This window comes from Leuciscus leuciscus, assembly GCF_965113295.1.
Source record: "Leuciscus leuciscus genome assembly, chromosome: 5".
NCBI lineage: Eukaryota > Metazoa > Chordata > Actinopteri > Cypriniformes > Leuciscidae > Leuciscus > Leuciscus leuciscus.
In genome coordinates, this window is record NC_138729.1 from 39986072 (window position 1) to 40007197 (window position 21126).

Consider the following 21126-nt stretch of genomic DNA (forward strand, 5'->3'; position numbering starts at 1 on the left):
TTAGTAGCCTACATTTCTATTATTTCAAAAAAAAATAAAAAAAATAATAATAATAGGCTACTGTGAATTAATTTAGCAAATCTTTTTCAATTTAAATTACTTAAATTACATAATTCAAATACTGATTTCTGGATTTTATGGCTTATAAAATTTCAAGATCTTTCGGTATCACTGGATCTTCATGCCTGACTAGGTCATCTGCCTGATGAGAAGGTCTAGGGTTGGAGCTGAGCTCCGTCAAACATTAGTGATCGTCAGCAGTGTGGAGACACGAGGAGAAAGAGTGTGAAAACTCAGTAGACCAGAGGATCCAACATCCCCCACCAGAAATTCACACATTACCACATGACAGCTGAGCACAAAAACACCAATCAACCACAAAAGCAGTCTGTGAAGAGCTCGACCGTTGCAAGTGGACTCTAAAAACCACCCAGTTGCAGCACTACGGAAATGAACTTCAAACTTTAACTTTTCCCCCGTATGCTCAAATGGTTTAAAAGGCTGCTGAAGGGTGGCAGGCAGCCAAAGCTTTTTAATTAAACAAGCAATGAATGAGTGCCTCACTTCTCAAAACGGTTCACAATTTCACGAAATTCACAAATTAACCGTAATCCATCACTTCCAACCAGCAGGAAGGCCTGAAGACTTTGCTAAACCACAACTCAAATGTAGCTTTTCCTTTTTTTGCCCACTGCAGTCCACATATTGATTAGAACAAATATGTTGGATTGAATTTGAGGGTTTTTTTATATATTTTTTTTATTATTAGTGAGGAGAACATTTCTATGAATCAGCACGGGGGAAAGCATGTTTAGGTTTTGTGCTTGTGCTATTAAGGGCTTTAAAGTCATCAAAGCATTCAACCATTTTCAAAGAGTGCAGTGTTTATGCCATTAGAAGCTGTCAGACCAGGCTGTCTACACTCCACAGGAGCATTAGACATTAATATCACACCATTTGTGTTCTGCAGGTGCTTTAAGATTTTAATGGCATCTGCGTTTATTCATCTGACTAATTCCTGGAGTGAGCAACATGCATTAGGCTACGTTCACACTGCAGGCTGAAACGACCCAATTCCGATTTTTTTGCCCCTATGCGACCTGTATCTGATCTTTTCATGACAGTCTGAACGACACAGATCCGATCTTTTCAAATGCGACCCAGGCCACTTGGGTATGTGGTCCCAAATCCGATACATATCCGATCTTTTGAAATGCGACTTCAGTCTGAACGGCCAGGTCGCATGTATCCGACCCGCACGTCATTGATACGCGGAAAACGTCATAATTCTGCGTTGAAGTAGTCGTCGGTTTGAAAACGGACTGCATATTTGTCGAGCTGAGGTAAATCTGCCGAACGGGTCGACCTCGACGAGCCCGTTAATAATAAATAAATAAAAATCCCACGGCCATTATATATACGTTATGTTAACTTATTTGTGCTGAATCTGATATTAGATAGGTCAGCGGCTGCTGTCTGGCTCTTGTGTAACGGTCGCTGCGCGCGCTCGTGTGTGTGAGAGAGAGAATCACAGTTAAAGTTTAGCTACTTGCCTACTTCCGCAAACAACAAGTGACGTCGTTGACCGTTGAGTACTCTTCTGCGCATGCGGGTTACTTCTGGGTCATTTCACGTTCACACAGGAGATCACAAAAGGTCGCATTTAATTGGAAATGTGAACGGCCTTGCAAAAAAATCGAATTTTTTCAAAAAATCGGAATTGAGCATTTAGCCCTGCAGTGTGAACGTAGCCCAAGTTACCACTATTCATCTGACCAGAATTCCTGGAATGAGCTATAACATGCTTTAGTTACCAGCAGCCTGCAGAAAAATGGAGCGCAACTGGAAGAAAACAAAACTAGAGGTTTTTTTGCATTTCATGGAGAGCAAGATTAGAGAGGCCTTAAAAGCTGCTAGATCTGCTTATTTTTCAACCCTATTAGAAGAAAACAAACAAAACCCTAGGTATTTATTTGAAACAGTGGCTAAACTAACGAAAAATAAATCTTCAACCCCAGACGTTTCCAAGCAGCTCAGCAGTAATGACTTTATGAACTTCTTTACTAACAAAACTGATAATATCAGGGAGAGAATTATAACTATGCAACCGTCTACTACAGTATCGCATCAGGCAGTGCATTGCAGTCTCCTTGAGGACATTTTTTATTCATTCATTGCTATAGGAGGGAAGAAGAATTTTCTAAACTCGTTAAATCATCTAAATCGACAACATGTATGTCAGAACCTATACCGACTAAGCTATTGAAAGAGATGCTTCCAGAGGTCATAGACCCTCTTATCATTAATTAATCTTTGTCATTAGGGTACGTACCAAAAACTTTTAAGCTGGCTATGATTAAACCGCTTGTTAAAAAAACACAACTTGATCGTACAGAATTAGTCAATTACAGGCCAATCTCAAATCTACCTTTTCTGTCAAAGAAAAGGCAGTATCCTCACAACTATGGTCCTTTTTAAAAAGAAATGATATCTGCGAGGATTTTCAGTCAGGATTTAGAGCGTACCATAGTACTGAGACAGCTCTCATTAGAGTCACAAATGATTTGCTCTTATCATCTGATCGTGGTTGTATCTCGATATTAGTGTTTCTCGATCTTAGTGCTGCATTTGATACTATTGACCACAACATTCTTTTAAATAGACTCGAAAATTATGTTGGCATTAGTGGAATTGCATTAGCATTGTTTAAATCATACTTATCTGACTTTAATCAGTTTGTAGCAGTAAATGAAGAAATGTCATATCGATCAAAAGTCCTAGTTCTAGTACTAGGACCGTTGTTGTTCACTCTGTACAAGCTACCCTTAGGAGATATCATTAGGAAGCATGGCATTAGTTTTCACTGTTATGCTGATGATACTCAGCTCTATATTTCTTCACACCCTGACAAAACTTACCAATTCACAAAATTAACGTCCTAAATTAAATTAAAGGGATAGTTCACCCAAAAATGAAAATTCTGTCATCATTTACTCACCCTCAAGTTGTTTCAAACCTGTATGAATTTCTTTTTTCTGCTGAACACAAAAGAAGATATTTTGAAACATGTCTGTAACCAAACAGTTGATGGACCCCATTGACTTCCATAGTAGGAAAAAAAAATACTATGGAAGTCAATGGGGTCCATCAACTGTTTGGTTACAGACATTTTTCAAAATATCTTCTTTTGTGTTCAGCAAAAAAAAGAAATTCATACAGGTTTGAAACAACTTGAGGGTGAGTAAATGATGACAGAATTTTCATTTTTGGGTGAATTTAATACCTAGAATATCAAAATCGACTACTGGTGGTAGATCCTTTTCCTATTTAGCACCAAAACTTTGGAACAGTCTTCCTAACATTGTCCGGGAAACAGACACACTCTGTCAGTTCTAGACTAAAAACACATCTCTTTGACCTAGCATACACATAACGCATTATAGACTTCTATAATTCAATGTTAGGCTGCATAAATTAGGTCAGCCAGAACCGGGAACACTTCCCATAAATCCTGATGTACTTGTTACATCATAAGAAGAATGTCGTCTACGCTAATATTAGTCTCTCTGTTTATCCCTAGGTTTACCACAGTCCACCGGATCCAGGCTGTATCCAAATCTGATGAAGGACCTGTGCCTGGACACGATGACAACGCAGTCCTGAAGTGTCAACTTGTCTCTCCCCTGTGAAGGCCTCCTTCCCTTCCCTTTACCTCTGTACAGATAAAATGTTGTTGGGATAATTCCGGTTCACGTAGCTACGCGGAAGCGATAAAAATTCTGTATTATAAATCTTAAGGCCAGACAAGTAGTTTGTTGAAGGTTGGTTTGTAGGGAAGGACTACACACCTGCGCACTTCACATCTGCGCACACATATTCAAACGTGCATACCTATAGACTGAACTCATAATACTCATGTGCACGCATTCAGCGTTCTCACAGGTTCACGTTTTTAAAGTTTGCGCAGAGAGAACTTAAGGGTTTTCTGTTAGAATGGTGTCCTGTTAGCAGCCCCTAAGTTAATATCTAATGATCGTTGCGACGGAATTGAATCAATCAAAACTAACTTTAGCTGGACAATAAATTTATTCTAGAGCTGCTGTAAAGCCAAAACAATCTCTGTTACTTTCATTTCCTATTATCACTGTAAAGCTGCTAAATAATCTATGTTGTTAAAAGCGCTATATAAATGAAGGTGACTTGACTTTCCTCGAATGAGCATGTCCTTGTGTCTTGGGTCATACAATGATCGCGTTAATGTTAATGAAAGATGTCACACTGTACACACACACACACACACACTCGAGAATGGATCTCAATCATAGACACTTTTTTGGCAGCTTGCTATGGAGTCCAAATTGAGTCCTATTTCCATTCTATTAGGCACATCTGAAGATTGTGCACAATGTATGACAAGTCTTTAAAAATACAGCACAATATACAGTTTTAATAGGTTCATATGAATTTTCTGTATTGTTTTTTCACAGATGTTTCACCCATTTTTGTGTTGTGTTGTGTTTTAGGAAATAAACTAAATGTAAGAGGTACTGATAATACAACACAATGCAACACACACACTACTACAGTTTGTGGAGTAATTTGGCGGGAGAGTTTGTGGCTGGTATTGCAAACTCAGAACTTTTTTTAACATTTCACAACTACTTTAACACACACAGTTTTGTCTCTTAACCTCCAGATATTTCCTGCTCTAAACCCTTCGTGTTATCTTCCCCCTTTTACTTCCTCCTCATGCTGGTGGCTTATTAGTGATCACACACATGCTGTCCGCTTCACACAAACACTCATCGACGCATGACACATGTGTGCCACGGAGAGCACACGTCCCCGTGGAAGCAGCACCGGGCCAACGCGAGGAGCCATGCCGATCGAACCACTGCAGAAGCGAGAAAGGTTTGAACATCTTCTCATCCAAGCTAGAAAGATAAAACAAGAAAGTAGAATTAAAAATGGAAGAGAAGTAGAGCGAAACAGAGAGATGCATGGTGGGGGAAGAAACATCTCTATTAAATAATCCAAAATTTTTACTTTGCTTAAGGTCTTTCATAGGATTTGGTTCTTTTTTCTATCCTTTTTTAATAATTTCACTTATAATTATACCTGATATTTTGAGCCGGATGCTGTTCTCCACTCAAGAACTCTCTTTTGTGTTGATTCTGAAAAAGCTTTCTAAGAAATCAAGAATCATTGATTATTTAGTTTGTTTGAGTACATCTGACGAACGGGTGGAGGAAAAGAGGGAGGAGTGAGAGGCACAAAGGACAGATCTTCCTGTTTTAAACATGCTTTAAAATAGTTTTTTCTCATCTTTCCAGGTCTATCCACTCATCTACCGGTCTCTCTCTGATCTAGACTCTTCTCTTAGAGTATTTGACAGACTGTGGTTGACACTCGATTTAAGGGGGTGTCAGTTTGTCAAATACCCCAAGAGAGGGGGCACGAGTCTCCAGAGCTCTGCGACACCACGTTTGACCTAAGCGATCCTGTTACACTCTCATGTTCAACCGTGTTTGCAGTACATGTGTAAGTTTAGCTACTAATGTTCATGCAAAATGTCTAAGGAAAAGAAAAAAAATCAAATAAGCAGGACCACAGGAAGTGTTTTCCACATAACAATTTATTCATTTATAATGTGCATTTTTGTTCATTAGCTCTGTATCGCTGCAATCTTTCTGGGTGGGTGAGCAGGTAGATTAGATGCATAGATTGAAAAACAAAGACGAGAAAAGTTCCATTAACTTAGTGCTGTCTGCATCAGGGATCATTATGTAATAAGTCATACACTCTCAACATAATTCAGATACCCAGCGTTCAGTGTTCTGAGGACACAGACAGCTGCTGATGACAGTTGGAGTGCACAATTCCTTCGCTGAAAAAAAAAAAATGTTGTGAAATGTGTGTGTCATTGTTAGTATATGGTGTAATGCGTTTAGGATTGTGCTATCTGTATTTCTGTTCATTAAATCTAATGTTTTTTTACCTTTAGAATCTCAATTCTGTGTAGGACCTACAGTGGTTGTTTGGGAAGAACATGAAATAATAATTTCTCCTTTTAGACATGAAATTTGATCAGGTTCATAAGAAAAAAAACATTTGCTTTTCCTGAAAGGAATACTGGTGCTTGCGAGGATGCATAAGAATGGTTTGTTGAATTCTTGTTTTCTGTCAACTGTGCATTACGAATTGAACAGAGAATGCCAACTTTCAATTCAAATGCTGAATTTTTATTTATTTTGAATTAAGGTTGCAAATATTTTAAGATGTTGGATTGTTTTTAAATTGATTTTAAGTATAATTTACTAAGTGTAAAGGAAAGTTTGTATGTAATAAAATATATATATATTTAAATCAAATATATATTTATATTTAGGCTAAATATATATTTATGGTGAATTAACTGTACTACTGTGTTGAATTTCTTTAAATAGCAATTCAGTAAATTCCACTTCCTGTAATTCCAATTCAGCTTCCTGTTGGGTGTGGCTAATTCAATTCAAATTCTTAGTCATGAATTGAAAGGGAGCCAATTCTTCTGTTCTGAACTTTGAACTCAGACAATGACATTCTGGCGATACATTTAAAAAAAGTATAAAGTAATACAAAGCCAAAATACATAGTAGCCTACACCTAAGATTGAAATTATGAACAAAACACAAGTACGAATGGAGTCTGTATGCCAAACAGTTTGACCTAATTTAACTGCAGAAGTTTGTAGTGGTGGGGAAAAAGTATGCAAGGATAAACAGAATGTCTGAGAAATATTTCAATACACTGATGCCCCTCGCATCCACTGCATTAAAAAGCATTGTTTCCTTACAATCTGAGGCATAGAGCAGTCTATGGTTAAGCATGGGTGTTAAGGTCACCACCTGGATGTAGAACCTTTGGCTTACTAGCCTGAAGCTTTAAGCAGAATTTGTCTAATGTTTTATGCAATAAAGAGAAATGAGGAAACAGTATTGACTTCCAGTGTGCAGTTTGTTTCCAGTGTGACTCACACATTCACACTGATCCATGTGTAGTTTTAAACTACTTCCATACATGCAGGTGAGATCAAGCCATTGAATGTCTGCTCTGCTCGACATGCATGTGTGTGCCTGTGTCATAGGCTTTGCCCCTCTTCAAAACCCCTTAAAAAAAACACACAACATTGGCTGATATTATCTGATATAATTTCACTCTGAATCTTCACCATACTAGCCATTAAAAAAAATCATGATTACATTAAGTATTATCCAAAGGCAGCAATGTTCGGGCACAGGGCTCTGTCTCTGACACAGCTCATATGCATGACAAACACTCTCTGTTCAGTGAGAAAGTTCTCTGTTGCACATATACAGTACATCTAACGATGAACATATGCGAATATTGTAATACTTTTGAAAAAGTTATTTCCAGCAAGCTTCAAAATCACAACATCACTTAAGGCTAGAAATATTCATCCTATTCGTTCTTGTGTTAAGATTCATTTGGGTAATTTCCAGGGGCATACTGGTTGGTCACACTCATTTTATTATTTTGTGGAAGTGTAAAGTACAATGTTCGTATGCCATTAAAACAGAACAATACAAAATCCGTTTCAGACACATCTGACTGTATATTAAGTGTTAAGTTAACATGGTAATTTACGTGTGAGTGCTTGTGTATCATTTGCTGCTCACTGCCTCTTGTTTTCCTCGTTGATCATTGATCTCATGCGGAACGCGAACAGTCATTCCATCCATCCAGTGCTCCACAGTCACCTGACACCCCAAACGAGATCTGAGCCAATGACAGAACAATGATACAAAATTATTAGCATAGTGAACGGACAACGAAAGTTTTTTTTACAGTATAGTTTTTGTTTAAGTAAAAGTTTACCTTATCACTCTGATTAGTGTTTCTAGCAACACATTTCAGTGTTCTTGAGCAGGTCAATACCCAACATAATATAATTGAATTATTTGAATCAGCCATATTCTTTCTACATTTTCGAAAACATTGTAGTGCATTGTTAATATCTTGCTGTGCTCTTTTTCTTATCTTAAAATAGACAAATCCTCTTCCATCATTCTAACTCACTTAAAGTGTTACTGACTCAATCAGACACTCTGACTCTTTAGATCGAAGTGTCTTACGTCTTGGTGAGTCCGTATGCCAAATCCAGCATGTCAGTCTCTTCATCCACTACTGGCTCCAGTTTGTCATACACACTCTCCTCAAATATCAGGTGACAGGTGGAACAGGCCAGAGTGCCCTCGCACGCTCCTAACACACACACACACAGTTTTATCATTTTATTTATTAGCTAAGAATGCTAAGAACTGTCAAAGTATAAATAAATAGGGCCTTAATTTGTAGTTCTGTAAACATAATTTATAAACGGTGCTTTTTATATATTTTCACATTTGCATCAGGTACATTTTTATTGTTTATGTAAAACTGCAGTATTTATTATAAATTACTTATCCATTTAGGCCTACATCATTTTTTTGTTTTGTTTTGTTCATGTGCCCTGGTAATCTTGAATCAAAAAGATTGACATATCCTACACCCCTCGCAACAAAATTGTGTAACATAAATTAATGATTTACAGGAGCAGGGTTTGATATTCTCCATGTTTTTCGGTTGTATGCATCAGCTAGGTAAAGCACCTTGCTCTTGCCTGCTGTGACAAAGGCAACAAGGTGAGGTCTGAAGCATTGTGTGTGAAAAAAAAAAAAAAAAAAAAAAAAAAGTACTATGACACTAGAGTGGGAGAGAATCTCACTGGAATAGGACTGAGAAATCCACAGATTTCTACCTGCAGGATTTCGCAGGCGGGAATTGGGTAAAACAGTTGTGGGCAAGATCATCTAGAAATATAACTTCTATGTAGCAGGAGTGAGACAGAATCTTCCTGGAGGGGGACTAAACAAAATATGCAAACCTCTAGATCCAATCAATTGTTGATGGAACTTTATGGAAATCAAGTCCCTCCCTAAATTTTTTCTCGTTTGAGAAGCTGTTTCACTTGATTATATGTTACAATAGAGAAGAAAAGACTTTATGAAAGATGATCCCAACTTTATGCTGACTTTAAGTAAAAATTATTTGGTCATAAATTAGCCATACTGTATAGCAAAATAGGTAAGAACAGATAAAAATGAAAGGGATAGTTTACCCAAAAATGAAAATTCGCCCATGATTTACTCACCCTCAAGTAATCCTAGGTGTATATGACATTCTTCTTTCAGACAAATACAATCGGAGTTATATAAAAAAATGTCCTGGCTCTTCCAGGCTTTATAATGGCAGTGAGTTGCTGTTTCTGTTTTGAAGTCCATAAAAGTGCATCAATTCATCATAAAAGTGCTCCACATGGCTCCGGGGGGTTAATAAAGGCCTTCTGAAGCAAAGTGATGCGCTTGTGTAAGAAAAATATCCATATTTCAAACTTTATAAAGTAAAATATCTAGCTTCTGGCCAAACGAACATACGGATTCCACTTAAGTGTAAAGTGCAACTTATGCGAGTAATGCGACGTACTGCAGATAATTACACTACGTCATGACGCACTACGCTACTTCTGACGTCATGAGTTGTGTAAGTTGCACCTTAGTCGCATTAGAAGCTAGAATTTTACATTGTAACATGTTAAATATAAATATTTTTCTTACACGAACGCATCGCTTCGCTTCAGAAGGCCTTTATTGACCCCCCGGAGCCATGTGGAGCACTTTTATGATGGATAGATGCACTTTTATGGACTTCAAAACAGAAACAACAATTCACTACCATTATAAAGCTTGGAAGAGCCAAGAGCCAATTTTTTAATATAGCTCCGATAGTATTCGTCTTAAAGAAGAATTTCATATACACCTAGGATGACTTGAGGGTGAGTAAATCATGAGCTAATTTTCGTTTTTAGGTGAACTATCCCTTTAAAACAAGTAGCGTGGACATCTTTATGGATCAAAAGTTCCATAACACACACACACACACCACTTAAAACAGATGGGACTTAGAATGATCACAAGGAGCCAAAATAACACACAAAAATGTCATTACCAAAGCCGCTGATGTCAAGATTCTTCTTGATGACAACATCTAGAAGACTCTCTCCCTCTGTGACAAAAACGCTGCTCTTCACCCCCGACTGATTTACAAAGTGCACCAGCACTTTAGAGTCAGAGGAACTGAGAACAAGCACACAGATACACACAAACTCATTTCATTGAACTGATCCTCTTGGTAGAGCCTTCTTAGTAAGAAGTAAAAATTAAATTGCAAGCAATGGGTTGAGTTGATAAGTCAGGTAGTGTAGTAGGGATTTTTTTTTAGTGTGAATTTTAAAGAGGGTGAATCTGCAGTGATCTGCACTAATTCAACTCTTGATTACACAAGGATGTTGATTAGTCTTAATTTCTGGATGTGTTTGCAATCTCTTTGTCATTCATTTGCAAGGGAGAGACCTTATAATGGCTCAGACATTAATGAAATGCCTGTAAATCACAGCCAATTATATATTTAAAGACACATAGAACAGACAGACACTTTTACAATTTTAAGATTCCAGATGAAAAAAAAAAACTACTTAATTTTTTTTTTATGTAAACTTTTTAGAGTTTTTGTGGCTTTATTGGATAGGACAATGTAGAGATCAGACAGGACAGAGAGGGGAATGGGATCTGCAAAGAACCTTGAGCCGGGAATCTAACTCGGGTTGCTGGATGCGCAGTTGTGTTATATGTCGGAGCGCTGCCCCAAGAGGCTATCGGCACTGACACACACACAAAAAAACAACTTTAAAGAGATGTTTTTCAGAAAACAAGGTAAACATGACTGTAAACATGATATTCTGGTCTTTTACAGTCTTTAAACAGTGCATTTGGATAGCAATGGCCTGGAAAAAAAGGCTACAGTTCAAAGTTGAGTATTGAAAATGAAATGATGCTAACTAGAGCATTTTTCCTTGTCATTGTGTTTAAATGAGCAGTCATAATTGAGCTACAATGGGTTTTTGCGTAATCGAGCCACATTCTTCATTTGTCTGTATAAATTACACTGTGTGTAACTGAATATTTAAATCATCAAGTACACGTCACCTCAGGCGCACAATGGCGAGGCCGATTTATGTGTATACATGCTGGACCATGCAGAGCTACAAATCACATTATCCATGTTAGTCCAACTCTGCAAAAATCTGACTGGCAAAATTTCAGTCTCTGTAGAGTTTATTTTAAAAAGACAAACTAATCTTTCAGTAATTTATAAAACACAATTCTTATTTAACTTGCTTTGGGACTGAAGGGGATGGTTTGGAATCCACTGCTGCTTCAATGTATATGTAATGAGTGATTATAATCAAGGTATTAATTAATATTTTTCCTTCTAAATATCAAACGAGTTGAATGACTTCTCTGGAGATTTTACTTTGTTACCAGTGTGATTACTGAAATGTTCTTTCATGTTTTCTTTAATGTCTGTATTTGATATCTGAATGCAGTAACAGTGCTTGCTCATTTAGCCCGACTTCCAGAAATGAAATAGGGACTTGTTTTGTGTTTGAGCAAGGTCTTATAGGGACATATAGGGGTCACTAAAGCCAAAAGTTTAAGGGAACATTTCTTTGCTAAAGCCTTACTTTCCAGTTAAACTAAAGTGTAGCTCTACTTGAGAAAGAACGCATTATCTTGATGTTTTGAGAGGACTCTCCTGTTTATAGTTAGAGCCTGGCCAAATCCAACCTTGGAAAAGCTGTGTGTCGGTGTGTGTGTTAGTCTTCTTGGTTACAGGTAAAGGAACCACTGGCATTATTGGAGATTAACTGAGTTGTTGTTCAGGACAGGCTGGTGCCCAGCAACCCAAATCTGCGACCTGGAAGGTCACGACGTGCCTAACTTCAGGGTCTGAGTGTCAGCTGCATAATCTATGGAGATATGCTTCAGTCTATCTGTATATGTGTGGAAAATTACTATGTTTATCTATTTCTTAGCCAATGAGAATCATTCAACCTGTAAGCAATGACGTAGCTTAGATCTTGGAAATGGTATAACTGCTGTGATCTTTGTAACTGTAAGCGGGGCGACCTACGAACTCCTGTGTGAGTCTTGAAGCTGACTTCTGCTGATGAAACTGCAAACTATCTTCAGTAAAACTTTTCTTCAATTGTTTATAATTCTGACTCCGGGTCTTCATTTAAACATCTGGTCATTGGGTCCTAAACTGTTAACCCCTAACAGTACTATATATTTTTTGAAAAGCACTCAATTTAATTTCCATTATGTAGTTCTATGAAGCATATGACACATGCCATGTCAAATTTTAATGTGACTATTCCTGTTCCAGACTTTTCATCGATGACTCATGCACTGTACACAAGAGACTCTGAACACATTTCGTTACCATCCATTCGTGAATGGCACATTGTTACATCCCTGCAAAGTTTGACAGCTTTGTACTTTTGCTTTGGTTCATACTTTCCTGATCACACTTGGCTGGACTAATGAGGTTTTTGCAAGTTATTGGGGCCTTTAAAAATATTTTACTATTTTGTCTTATATAAAGATATGTATGAGGAAAAAGGGTATAACATGTGGAAGTAGTGGTGTGAGTAATGTCGGGTACACAATTTCCAAAGTTGGCGGATCGCTGTTCTTCTCACACGATACGACTGTCTGGGGTACCATTTAGTTGCTGTTGTGTGCACATTACACAACGGATCGGCGACAGGGGTCACGTTTTACACAACATTTCAATAGGAAGAATCACAGACAACTCAGTCTGTTCTACAAACTCACTTTAACAACCAAACACACGTAAGAATTGATGCAGGAAATAACGTAAGATCATGCATGAGACAGGAGTTCTTGTGTGAGACCTGGATTTCTTCTTGTTAAAATGATGCACGCAACATGCTTGTGATCCAAGTTGTCGGTGCGTTTATTGCAGCAACAAAAAATGGAAAAAAGAAGAATATGATGGAGAGAATGGTGGCTTACAGAAACCATGCTTGCTGATTTTTTTGTTCCAGGTCTATGACTGCCCCCAAACTTTCCCTTACCCTGTATATATTGTGCTCTCATTGACTGTAGGTCGTCGCCAGTGTAATTTCCAGTTGTAACACATTTCACACCTGTCGCAGACAGGTCCAGATATTTAACATGCTAAATATTTCACAGACCTTGGCAATGCATCAACGCTTCTCTCAAATCACATCTTTGATCATACACACTAAGCGATTGTCACTCACGTGAAGGAGCACCGATTTGCCTCCAATTTCAGCCATTTGACGGTGAGTAAAAAATCCGGGCTAAAATCGTGTAGTGTTTACTTGGCTTAATAGGTATGCATGTCTTGAAAGAAAAATTGACATTTCAGGATGCTTCTAAAATTGAAACCCGATTTAGACCCTGACAAAGTTAACGAACAAAAGGATCTGAAGCCCTGAAGAAGGCTCCATGCCGCTACGCGTGGGCTTTTTAAAGTTGTCCAGTTAGACGTCAATTTTGTAATAAAGACATTTTAATTAAGGAGTGCCTTGGTTATCAGAGAATCATTTCTCTACACTACCTCTTAGATGTTCTACCTTGGACCGAAGAGCACCCAAATCAAACTCAAAAGGAATTGAGCACGCCATTCATCTTGAATCTAAACGAACAAAAGGATCAATCAGAACGGATTTCATGCACGGACTTTGCAAGCACGGATTTCACAGGACGTTTCAGAGTGGTATGTTTTTTGCAATTTTCTTATACATTATAGATACGAATATGATGTTATCCACCATTTAATCGTGATTTTTGTCGGGAAACTAAGGTAATACAAAGAGTGATCGGTAACAAAACCATGGTTAATTTTCCTAAAGAGCGGTGAACCGTCTTACAAAAGCAAGGGCTAACAAAAGCAACAGAAAACAAGCTGTTCTCCATAAAATGTGCAGCACACAAATGTTGGGGTTACAATGTCCAGGAACAGTGTTAAAAAAAAAATACATTTTAACCACTAAGTTTATCCTCCTTAAGAAGGCCAAACAAAGGGATTTTGAAAACAGGGTGGGGAAAAAAGCATCTCTTCAACATAGCCGTCTTCCTCTTCTCTATAGTGCAGCTCATCCCAACCACGCCTCTGCCCCCTTTTTTGCTTATTCCGTGGGTGCGGATTATTTAAATGAGTAACATTGTGACGATCCGTAAAAATCGCGTTGTGGTCAAAACGAGTCGTTCGTTGTAGTTCTTTGGATTCTGATCAATAAAATATCTCCCTTTGAAGTGGACTTTGAGCTTTGCAACCTTGAAGATCTTTTTTATGCTCTAACAGCAACATTACACAATAGCTAAAGTTAAAAAAGTTAAAAAGCATAATAGGACCAGTAATAGTTAATAGGAATAGTTATTTAATAGTTAATAGGACCAGTAATAGGAATAGTTTTAGTACATTACGGCACTTTAAGTGTTTTTCACATTAGGCATTTTAGAATGTCCCGCGCTGCTGTATATGAATCCAAAGTGCCCAAAAGTTCACATTTTATGTTTTTCTTGTTTTGAGTTGGAAAACTGACAGCCCTGTAATGCAGTTCTATGGATATTTTGCCCATCAGGTCTCCGTGCCAGTCAAGTGACTGCAAACTATGAATACGATGAATACAGCCTATTGAACGGAGAGTACTTCTGCCCCACATATCTCATTTTTATATACAAATTAATATTGTATGTACCCCGATAAAAGCCCTAGGGGATCAGCGCGTTTAGATCACATGATCATCCGAATACTAGTTACTTTGTTGGTGGACAGGTTTGTGGAATAATTGTGGTTCTTGTAATTTTGTGTGAAGCTGCATGCACACAACTAGGTGACAGAGAGACTGCTATAGTCCAATATGCCCAAGATGATATCAGCACAATGTTACTGAGTGTCACTTGAAAAATTATTTTAGAGCTCAAAAGAGGTTTTTGCAGGAAGGAAGAAGTCAGTCTTACTGAACTTGAGCTGAAAGCGATTAGTAGTCCTCCAGTCTGATATGTCAAGGCGCATGCAGAGATCTTTCCTTGGATTACAGATAGGCAGATTGGGGAATGAGTTTGTCATGAGCACTAACGTGAAAAGAAACTCCATTTGAATGGAGGCCATTCCAAGCAATCTGGTGTAGGTGGAGAAGAAAAGCCCTTCTGATCCCTGTGGTACTCTGGTGGGTTGATAAGAGTGGGCCTTTTCATCTTATTTAGGATCTTAATGAAAACAAAATACTAAAGTGTTTATGACATTCACTATACAATGCCGATGAAAGCGAGCAAAAAACGCTTCTAATGTTTGAGTGCATAAAAGCTCAGAATTCAATGATCGAAGGATCCTTTAATGCAGTGGTTCTCAATTCCAGTCCTCGGGACCCGCTGCTCTGCACATGTATGTCTCTCTTATCTGACACACTCAGTTCAGTTCATGGAGTCTCTCCTAACAAGCTGATGATCTGGTTCAGGTGTGTTAAATAAGGGAGACATACAAAATGTGCAGAGCAGCGGGTCCTGAGGGCTGGAGTTGAGAACCACTGCTTTAATGTATAGAAGCCAAACAAATAATGAGTGCGATGAATGATCCTTCAAAGAAATGCTATGGGCAAAATATTTCCAAAGCAATAATGTAATCAGCTGATTTAAAATTCCTTTTAAATTCATTACACTATTGTTATTTTCAGGTTTATTTAAAGACATAGTTCACCCAATAATAATAATAATAATAATAATTGCATTCTTCTTTGGAGCACAAAAGATATGTTTCCATGTTTTCCTTTTTCTTTTGTCTATACAATGTTGTTTTGGACACCACAAACTTTCATTATGGACGAAAACTGTTCTTTAACATATATTTTTTTTCCACATTAGAAAGAAATGCCTTTATCTCACATCAAGTTCACTTGAACACACACACACACACACACACACACACACAAACCAACAAGATACTAAGAGTTATTAGAGATAGTCAAATTTTTTATCATTCAGCAGAGAATGACTGAATCAAAAAAGTAGAGTATCATCAGAGTGTGATAATATGAAGTATAATGTGTTAGAAAGGACAAAGAACAAAAGCAGCGATGACCATGAACATATAAGAGAGTGGCTGAAGATTACAAAGGGGCGAAAGGACATTCTATCAGAAATCCAAAGTGTTTCATTTTTATTTGGATCTAGGCCCACTAGATTTGCCTAGGTCATTCCATGTTAAAACATACTCTTATAAAACCATTCTTCAGTGACCTATAATTTTATGCTAATAATCCTGCGGATGTGTACAATTAGGCTAGTGACGTGCACATTTTATGTTATTCCAATCTCTCTTTTAAAAAAATGTGACATCCCCAGCTGGACATTTTAATATGAATAGGAAATGAGGCATCAGAGCACAGATAGAATTAAACTCTTGGATAAAGCACATGTTTGTGAGCACTTGATTATGTGGTCTAATATAATTAGAATGCATTCCCTGTACAGAAAACAAAGCATTATGTGAAACAACAAACAAAGTACATTTAATCCTTACCCGTTTTGTTGGGATTCACTGCACAGTTTGGGAGCTGTGTGAAGAAATCTCAGATGGGATCTTGTGGATCCTGGGTGGCACACTAGAGCCAAGCTGGAACGGGCCAAGACCTGCACACACATACGAGAGGCCATGCTGTTCTGCTGTGCTAGCGTGTGTGCAAGTGGGTCTATGAATGAGGAGGCTCTGCATCTAGTTTTGGGATGTTCTTGTTTCAAGGACAAAGCTGCAAGCTCCATGGAGAAGGCCAACCCTGAGGTGGGCAAGGTTAAACACACAGAGAAAAGGAGAGAGAGAAGCCTTGGCATTAAAGGTCATGAAAAATAAACCCGCTTGGCAGGCACAATACAAACACATATTTTGAAGATTTTTGTAGTTTACTTTAATATGTAGTTGTTGACCTGCCATTGAATGTGTTTCAATGGAGAAACAAGTCTCCTGCAATGCTGGGTCAGGGTGCAGACTCAGATGTTAATCTAAAGATCAGATGAGGTTAGATGATGATCAGAGCTCAGACTAAAGGCCCTGATATACCCTCCGCATTTTTTTCTTGAGCTTTTTGTTTACTGTTTGTATACCAAACATTTCAATGCAACCCACGCTGGGTTCTCATATCTGACCTTGATAGACTAATTGAATAGAAGAATCAGAAAAGATATCCAGGTCAAAGAAAATACGTCATCGTCATGCATCAATGGCCGTTTGAATGTGTTTAAGTTGTGTTCCAGATTTCGTAAAAAAATGACATCACACTCATTTGTTCGTCAATTTTACCTTAAATATATTGGGGCCTTAACAATAGAGATTAGGGATTTGGATCAAAATGTGGCCATAAGTTTCTGATACATACATATTACATCAGCCACCTATCACACACTCTCTATCAGCACTGGCCATTTAAAAACCAGTACTGGTCGATCACTACAAATTTCAAATTCATACCAAAAGGCAAACCTGGGCTTAACCCAACTTTATCTATCTAGATAGATGTCATTATGAGTAGTGAGTTGCCTCATGGGATTTATGTTTCATGTTTCATAACTTCTGTAATGGGAACATAGTGGGTGCTTCTCATTTCTAATTTGTGCATCCTCGTTTCCTTTCCTCGTGTCTCAGCTCCACCCCACCTAGGATGCGAGGAAACCTTCAAGAAAATAAGGATGGAGGAATTGAAGGAAAGCTTACTTGTATATTGGAATATTCTTGATCACTCAAGCGTCACTTCAAAGCATCATCAGCTGCAATCAACGGATCTGCCTTTATTTTGTTGAAGTTTGGTTATTTAAGAAATTCTTAATAACGCAAGATGCCCTTTTGAAATATGTGAGATGTATGGTTTATTTAAACTGAAAAGGAAAAGCATAAATTAAATGTATTAATGTGACAGATGTGAAGGAGGACTTGCATGAGGTTTCTAAGACTTCTGCATAGGTGGCTTCTAGAGGAGCTATGAGTGAGGATGCACGATACACCTGTGCATCCTCGCTCATAGCTCCTCCTGAAGCTTCCTCACTCCTCGTTCCTCACCTCAGTAATTTACCATGGCTTCGAAGTCGAACGCGGCTCAACCAGTCATAATCAAGGACTGTCCATTTTCTAAAAAATAATTTAGTGTAAATTCACTTTATTGTCCAACACAGCCCAGACAAAAAAAAAGCACAAACATTTCTCTGACTGAAATCTTTTTTCAGGCTAAGTTACATTTTAACTAACACTTTATTTTAATACTAAAGATCAATAGCGTTTTAAGGGAAGAATACTTGGCACTTTTTAGTCATACAAATTGAACTCTCTGCAATCCAAACGACAGAAATCCATCACAGCAACAGATAACTCTCAGTTCTACCAGAAAGACTCAGAGGGCAGGTAAACATTTGCATGGTTTTTATTCCATAAAGTATTAACAGATGGTAGTGAGCTACAATGATTCGTGTTTAGTTGTATAGAAAAGTTAATTGGCATATCAGCCTCCATCTCACCCTCAAGATGTGAGATACTGAAATCATTCTTTGTCATATCTGCACATTTACAATACTGCTTTTATTTCTTTTTGGTATTCCTTTGATTTGAATTAGTTAATTAATTTAATATACATTTTCTGAAAAATATTCCCCAGTCACTCAGCTCTGTCTGGAATTTGATGTGAATGTGAAACTGAAATTTTTTTTTATTAAATATTATAAATATATAATGCTTTTAAAAAAATGTTTGTTTTTTTTCAGACACTGAGAGAAAGAGAGATAAGTGTACTAGAAACTACCACAGGATTTCCAAGAAAAACCTTATCTTTGATTGTATTGCACAGACAGCTAAAACCTTTTAATGAGAATATGGAAGATAAAAGTGGTTTATAATCAGACTTTTTGGGAGACATACTAACAAAAACATGTCAAGTTTTCAGCTCCAGAGGCTTTCTGAAGGCCAACAGGAAAGATTTTAACCTTCAGCTGACAACAGTGTCCACTACCGTGTCCTTGATGGGCTTGAGAATACTGAGAGTTGCAGCTGTTTACCCAAACGTCTGAAACTCCTTGGACACAAATAACCATCCAAACCCAAAAGCCTTTTAAAGGACAAGTTCGGTATTTTACACTTAAAGCCCTGTTTTCAGATCGTTTCTGATTTTCTGACAGGTTTTATCGTAGTTTTTCATCCAATACAAGTCAATGGAGTTGGACAAAAACTACGATAAAACCTGTTGGAAAGCATCTTTTGCAGCGATTTTTGTGTGAGCATATCAGTGAACACCCCTGACCACTCGGTGAGTTTCACGTCTTTGTAAACGAAAGTTTAATGCGTTTTAGGAAGGATTATTCCACTCCCACAGAACCCGAAAATTCTCGGGCCAGCAGCATTTGTCCAAATTTCAATCTTAACCATTGTATTTCATCAGAAACGATCTGAAAACAGGGCTTTAAGTGTAAAATACCGAACTTGTCCTTTAAGTATCATCCACACTTGTGAGAAGTGAAATATTGAAAAGGTTTTGTTCGATTGGACAACAAAAATGTACAATACAAACAAAGAGGTTGTGTAAACATACACAACAATCATATTATCATTCACAGTCAATGAAAAACAAGTCACGAGCTGATTGTCATGAAAACGGCAACATTTATGATGGCTCTGATGCCATTTGCTTTTAGTCTTTGGTCCGATTTGGTTCCCTTGTAACATACACATTGAGGTTCACTTTATTTACAAAATACTGTGTGTGTGTGTGTGTGTGTGTGTGTGTGTGTGTGTGTGTGTGTGTGTGTGTGTGTGTATATATTACTATATATATACTGTATATATATATATATATATATATATATATATATATATATATATATATATATATATATATACAGTTGTGCTCAAAATTATTCATACCCCTTGGAAAAATCAATACTTTATAATTATTATTTCTTTTTTTTATTTCTTTTTTTTTTCATTAAAAAAACTACTTTGGTGGAACTTTCATTGAATCCAATATCTATTAGTTGCTTGCTATCCACAACCCACATATGTGTTGTCTAAACCTTATTTGCATATCAATAGACATGGCCAAAGATTCTCTTTTGAGCCTGTTCAAAATTAATCATATTCCTAATCTAAAAAAAAAAACTTCTTTTGTGAAAGTGCACATGGTTTTCATAATCCAGTGACCATAATCATTGACAATCAATTTAACATTCTTATGCCTAATTAATTTAGGCCTGAGAATGTTAAATAGTCACACCTGCTCTGTAAAGTATTAATTAAGGAAACAAAGCTTTAATTATCCTCAGATACTGTCACCATGGCCAAGAAGAAAGAACTCAGTCATGATCTACGTACGCGTATTGTCAATGCCCATAGTGGAGGCAAGGGCTACAAGGCCATTTCGAAAAAATTGGATGTCCCTGTATCAACCCAACAGAGTATCATCAAGAAGTTCAAGATGTTCAACACTGTAAAAAAAAAAAAAAAAACTGGATGGGCGTGGCAGGAGGCGCAGGGTATCCTCCAGAGTCTAGAGGATACCTTGTGACTAGAAAGATCTGCCTCAAGGCAAGCAACAACCCTCAAATCACCACCAAAGCTCTAACGGACACCCTTAACCTAGCAGGGACGACGGTATCAAGACCCACCATTCAGTGAATTCTGCATCGAGGTGGTCTCCATGAACATCGTCCCAGAAAGACGCCACTCCTTACCAAGGGACATTGGGATGCACGTCTGGCCTTTGCGAGGGGTCAGCTAGATAGAGATCCGAACTTCTGGTCATCCATCCTCAGACAAGACTAAATTGGAGCTCTTTGGACAAATGGATGTTGCATATGTTTGGTGTAAGAAAGGGGAAGCCTTCAGTCATACCATCCCAACGGTCAAGCACAGCGGTGGTCACATCATGCTATGGGGATGCTTCTCTGCCAGTGGTACAGATAACCTTGTTAAGATAGATGCTATCATGAAAACCTGGTGGCCTCGACACAGAAGCTCAACCTGCCAGAGGATTGGACCAATACCAGCAGGATAATGACCCGAAGCATACGGCGCGAGTGGTCAAGCAATGGTTCAGGGACCTCATGACCTGAACCCGAATGAGAATTTGTGGAGAGAGTTGAAGACCCCCGGGTCAGGGCT

At 37.9% G+C, this 21126-nt stretch overlaps 1 protein-coding gene and 1 long non-coding RNA gene across 2 annotated transcripts; one reads left to right on the forward strand and one right to left on the reverse strand.

Annotated features, from left to right (window-relative positions):
- Positions 1-3281: 3281 nt before the first annotated feature.
- LOC309498937 lies at positions 3282-6975 on the forward strand. The gene is made up of 2 exons (XR_014206071.1): positions 3282-4911; positions 5334-6975. It is a non-coding gene; the product is annotated as an uncharacterized lncRNA (long non-coding RNA).
- A 198-nt stretch (positions 6976-7173) lies between these two features.
- On the reverse strand, positions 7174-16941 carry fdx1b (ferredoxin 1b). Its single transcript, XM_082169917.1, has 5 exons — positions 16917-16941; positions 16516-16768; positions 10048-10175; positions 8136-8265; positions 7174-7779 (listed from the first exon to the last, which is right to left on the reverse strand). Exons 1-5 carry the CDS (start codon positions 16921-16923, stop codon positions 7665-7667), a joined length of 633 nt encoding a protein of 210 aa, XP_082026043.1. The 5' UTR covers positions 16924-16941; the 3' UTR covers positions 7174-7664.
- Positions 16942-21126: the final 4185 nt, after the last annotated feature.